The sequence below is a fragment of the Chenopodium album genome, chromosome 13 (genome assembly GCF_948465745.1).
Source record: "Chenopodium album chromosome 13, dcCheAlbu1.1, whole genome shotgun sequence".
NCBI lineage: Eukaryota > Viridiplantae > Streptophyta > Magnoliopsida > Caryophyllales > Amaranthaceae > Chenopodium > Chenopodium album.
In genome coordinates this window covers 45,462,511-45,467,222 of record NC_137846.1, presented here as the reverse complement: position 1 = coordinate 45,467,222, position 4,712 = coordinate 45,462,511, and the positions used below count along the sequence as shown (strand labels likewise).

The following is a 4,712-nucleotide window of genomic DNA, read 5'->3' as shown; positions in this document are numbered from 1 at the left end:
GGTACATAAGAATAAACAAAGAACCATAGGTGCATAACATAAAAAATTCTTATTACTAACAAAGTTAACAGAATTCCTAACGACAAGTTAACAACGAGGGCATAATAGATAAGAAATAAGGGTACATTTCATGAAGATATGATACAATGTAAAATAAGTGAAAAACACAAAAATAATACAACGTAGAAAAACCTGTTAGTTTAAGATACTATTACTACTTTTAATCATCTTATTATCTAAAGCGGACGTACATTAGTTTTTGCCAAATAAAAAAGAATAATGGAGTAAGGGAATGAGTTAAGCATGTCTGAAACGAAAACGGAGATTAAAAAAAAAAAATCTAAAAACCGCAAAGCTTTATTATTCTCACACATTCCCAGAAATAATAACCAAAATCTTTTCCCAAATAAATCAGTCTTAACGTTTGGAATTAAGAACTAAATTAATTCCGTAACAGGGTAAAGGAAGCATTTAAAGCAGCTACAATTTTGTTAAGTTGTTCCCATATAGCAAAAACTGCAACAGATTTAAATTAAAGGTTGCTGGAAGACGATTACACTGTAAATCAGCAAGTCCATCCAAAAAGATTGAAGTCGTTGCGAAATTATCCTTAGATAGTTAACTGAAATTGCAACCTCCCCAAAAATATATAAGCATGAAATACAAATAAATAAGAGTATATAAGATTAAAGACGAGCACGATAATCAGGTTTAAAAGGCTTGAGATCAGGAAAACAGTCCCGGAGAGGTAAATCACACTTAGATGGAGCACACTTACTACAACGGTCTCGAGCGCATTTCAGGTGCACCTTAACACCAGCAGCCTTACACCGAATCTCCTCTTCATTCCACTCTAAATATTGCGACACCCAATCGCTAAACAATATCCTGCAGTCAGGAACACGAAAACTATGGCGAGTATCCAATAACTCCAAATCTTTGTGGCCATCCAATATAATAGACAATGCATTGATCGATAATGCACAATAGTCGAGCCTCAATCGCTTGAGTTGAGGACATCTGTCACGTATAATTGTTGCAATATCATCATCCACAGCACCAAATAACCGCAGAGTTTCGACCTCAGTAAAGTTTCTTCGAAATTGTGCTATTAATACTGAAGGACACTGCACTTTCTTCAGCTTCTTCCAGTATTTCATAGCAGGCAGAATAAAAGTAAAATTTGTACGCACTGCCCGAGGTATTATCAACTTCTGCATGGAAGGTGTCCTGCAAAGTACATACAAACATGTAAGTATTGTCTATACAAGATAGCATTTGAGGTAGATGTAGCAAACAGGTCATTTGGGTCAGGTATTGTTCTCGAGTCAAGTCAGGTTCTAAACTACACTTGAATTTAACTGATTTGATGTTGCTTTTCTTCCATGTAATTACTAATTTTTACAAAAGCAAAGCTGTAGTAAGCTTATACTACAGCTTGAATTGTTTCTACCGATTAAAGTCCTATGTTTAATGAATATTCCATATTAAACTTCTTAAAATGAAAAGCTCAAATTTACCAAATGAATCAGTTTTAATCAAGGAAAAATTCACAAGAATAATCTCAGCTTTGGCAAGTCTTCTAAAAATAATCCCACCTTTTCTATGTATCTTCTCGAATTGGACCCTTTTACCGGGTACTTGGTCAAGCGGTATTAGGTGGACTTTTATTTTGTTTTCCCTCCCTTATCAATTAGTTATCCTAACTACCATCCCATTTCTGAAACACCATTACTCGCTCTTTCCCCCTCCATTAATTAAAGACCAGAAAATTAGCAAAAAATAAAATAAAAATTCGTTGGGTTTGTGGGGATTACGCATAAAGTACAATGGTGGATGTTAAGCATCAAAATTTAAGGTATTGTTTTATGAATTACTGTTTAAATTTTTTGAAATTGTGTGGCTTGGATATGAAACTGTGTTTTCCTTTTTTTTTTTTTGTGTTTTTTGAATAGGTGATTGTCGATTCTTGTTTGTTGAATGTTGATAGTTGCTTGTTGCGATTAGTGCTCTACATTTCTACAAAATTGAGTCTTAATTGTTCCGATTATTATTGTAATGGAGAATGTGACGTTGAAATTCTGGCATGGTGGTGTATTTAAGGAAGGGGAAAAGGGATTAAGAGAAGAATGGGGAGCACACTTATCGTGGAAGACAGGGGAGAAGATAATTATATAGCATAGCAATTCCAAGTTATATAGAAACCCACAAACTGTGCAATAATAAGTGCCACATAGGCCAATTCACCTGTTGCAAGTCATAAATGAAAGGGGTCCATTTTGAGAAGATTCATAGAAAAGGTGGGATTATTCTTAGATTTTTAAAAGGTGAAACTATTTTGAGAAGACCGGCAAAAGGTGGGATTATCCTTGTGAATTTTTCCTTTAATCAATAAGAATTAGTATAATGAGTTTTGATCAGTAAAATTAGTAACCCCAAGAAGAAAAGCAGTGAAATCAGTCAAAATTAAGAGAACTAAATGGGTAAATACAAATTAATCTCTGAGCTACACAAAATTTGTTTATCACATAGCAATTTTGTAAATAAATCAACAACTTTTTCAATAAAAGTCATCCCACAATGATGATGATTGAATAAAGTTGTTGATTTATTTACCAAAATGTCATGTGATTAAAAAAATTTTGTTTATCCCAGAGATTAACTAGGGCTTCCACTAAGTAAGCCTAAATTGAATTTTATAGATTAAAAACATATTTTAGCCAATAATTTACTCCTCGAAGTAAATGGGGCCTAAATTGAATTTTATAGATTAAAAACATATTTTAGCCAATAATTTACAAATTTTTAAATCATGAAGTTTAACGATTAAAACTTACTTTCACTAATTTAAACAAATTAACAGTTTAATGATAAATTATTGATTTTAATTAACAAGCTAAGTTTAAGGTAAATCAATAATTTCTTGAATAAAACAACATATTGACAATAAATACAACAATTACCTTTGAGCAATATACCGATACTTATATTCTTGAAGAAAGGTTTCGCCATGATAAAATGCAGAGCAAGAGTCAAGTGGCATAGTATCGAGCCTACGCTTCAAGAAAACAAGATATCTATGGTTCATTCGTTGGAAGTTAGGGCAATCAAAGAGTTTGAGATTGATCACACCAGGGGGTGACATTGAATCTAATACTGCCGACAACCATGTCTTGCTCACCAAACACGCTACACAAAGCCTCTCCCACAATGGCACTCTCTTCATTATCTTTAACAATACATCGTAGTTCATTTCATCCCAACTCCACACTGTCGTAGTGCCACTTTCCGCCCTAAATAACTTCAATCGCATCTTTATCACAGCAACATATGATGGAAAAAAAAAAAGACAATCAAAGAAAGTTAAAATAATAGTTATTCAAGATATTTCAAGTGGTTATCGAATAAAACACTGAAACCTTACTCATCCTCCAGGAAGTTTAAATTATTGATACTCAGGATATTTCAAGTGGTCACCAATTAATCAATCAATCAAAGCCTTAATTCCATAAGTGTGGTCGGCAAACAAACTATGAAAGGGCAGATTACCAAATAGAACATTAAAATATAAATCATCCTTCAGGCTTACTTCAAAACCAACTATGATAGGGCAGATTACTCCACTAAATCTAACCTAACTTATGATTTCTTCTCTCCAATCAATATTTCTACTCCCTACGACACTGCCCAAATTAGAGGTGAGTAGAATAACCATCAGGATCAGATTTAGTTTTGCTTAGTCCTCCTAATAACCAATTAAAATGTAGAGTAATAACAATAGGGTTCTTAAATATTGAAAAATTGCAAAATTCAAATATATGAAGCTAATTTAATATGCTAGAAAACTCTAAACTTATACAAGAAACTGAGCCCAAGTAGAAGAGGTCTAATTACATAGTTCAATCCTAACATTAAAGGGTTCTGCAATATATTAGCAACCAAATTTGATTTAATTATGAAATAAGGCTAGAAAAATTACATAATTGTAGGGATGTTTTATTCAATTATCAAATTAGGCTCATAATTTTCTTTTCTAGCAACAAGATCGCTGGTTATAATCTTAGTAATTAGAAACAATATTCGAACCCTAAATTTACTGCACTGAAAATTAAATTAAATTAGATCAAATAATAAACCCTAGATTGTGAAATTGATATGATGATTACAAAAAGAAACAACAACTTACCGCAGAAGCTGCTTCAATGGGGGATACAAGTATTTAATGGAGAACTGAAAGAGAGAGAAGAGCAGGAGCAGGTGGAGGAGAGGTAGGCTTGTGCCCGAGGAGAGGTAGGCTTCGTTTATCCTCCGTTTTGGTTTTTTTTTTTTCTTCAATTAGGACAATTCAATGGGTTGGAGCCCCATTAAAAGCCCTGACCCGCCCCAATTTATAATAGGTCAAATCGGTCTAGTAAATAAATGGGGCGGATCTTTATAAGGTCCATTATAATTATAATATGCTCGAGCAAATGCTCGAATTTTTGAGTTGTTTGCAAATATAGAATTTTTTAAAAATTATTAGGGAAATTTGTAAACCATTATCATTTATTTTCCACTTTTTTAAAACAACTACTATTTAAGTTTTTTCTTAAAAACAACTACTATTGTTAGAAAATTTGTTTGAGTATCACTAAGGGGTGTTAAAAAAAACCCGACCCGTTTGATCCGACCCGAAAACCCGAAGACCCGCAAACTACCCGATGGGTAATTTT

The 4,712-nt window shown here is 33.0% G+C and overlaps 1 protein-coding gene across 1 annotated transcript; it reads right to left on the bottom strand.

Moving 5' to 3' along the window:
• Positions 1–507: 507 nt before the first annotated feature.
• On the bottom strand, positions 508–4,326 carry LOC145576709 (F-box/LRR-repeat protein At3g48880-like). The gene is made up of 3 exons (XM_081634429.1): positions 4,187–4,326; positions 2,964–3,313; positions 508–1,230 (listed from the first exon to the last, which is right to left on the bottom strand). The coding sequence occupies exons 2-3, from the start codon at positions 3,311–3,313 to the stop codon at positions 687–689; spliced, it is 894 nt and encodes a 297-aa protein (XP_081490555.1). The 5' UTR covers positions 4,187–4,326; the 3' UTR covers positions 508–686.
• Between the last annotated feature and the right edge of the window lie 386 nt (positions 4,327–4,712).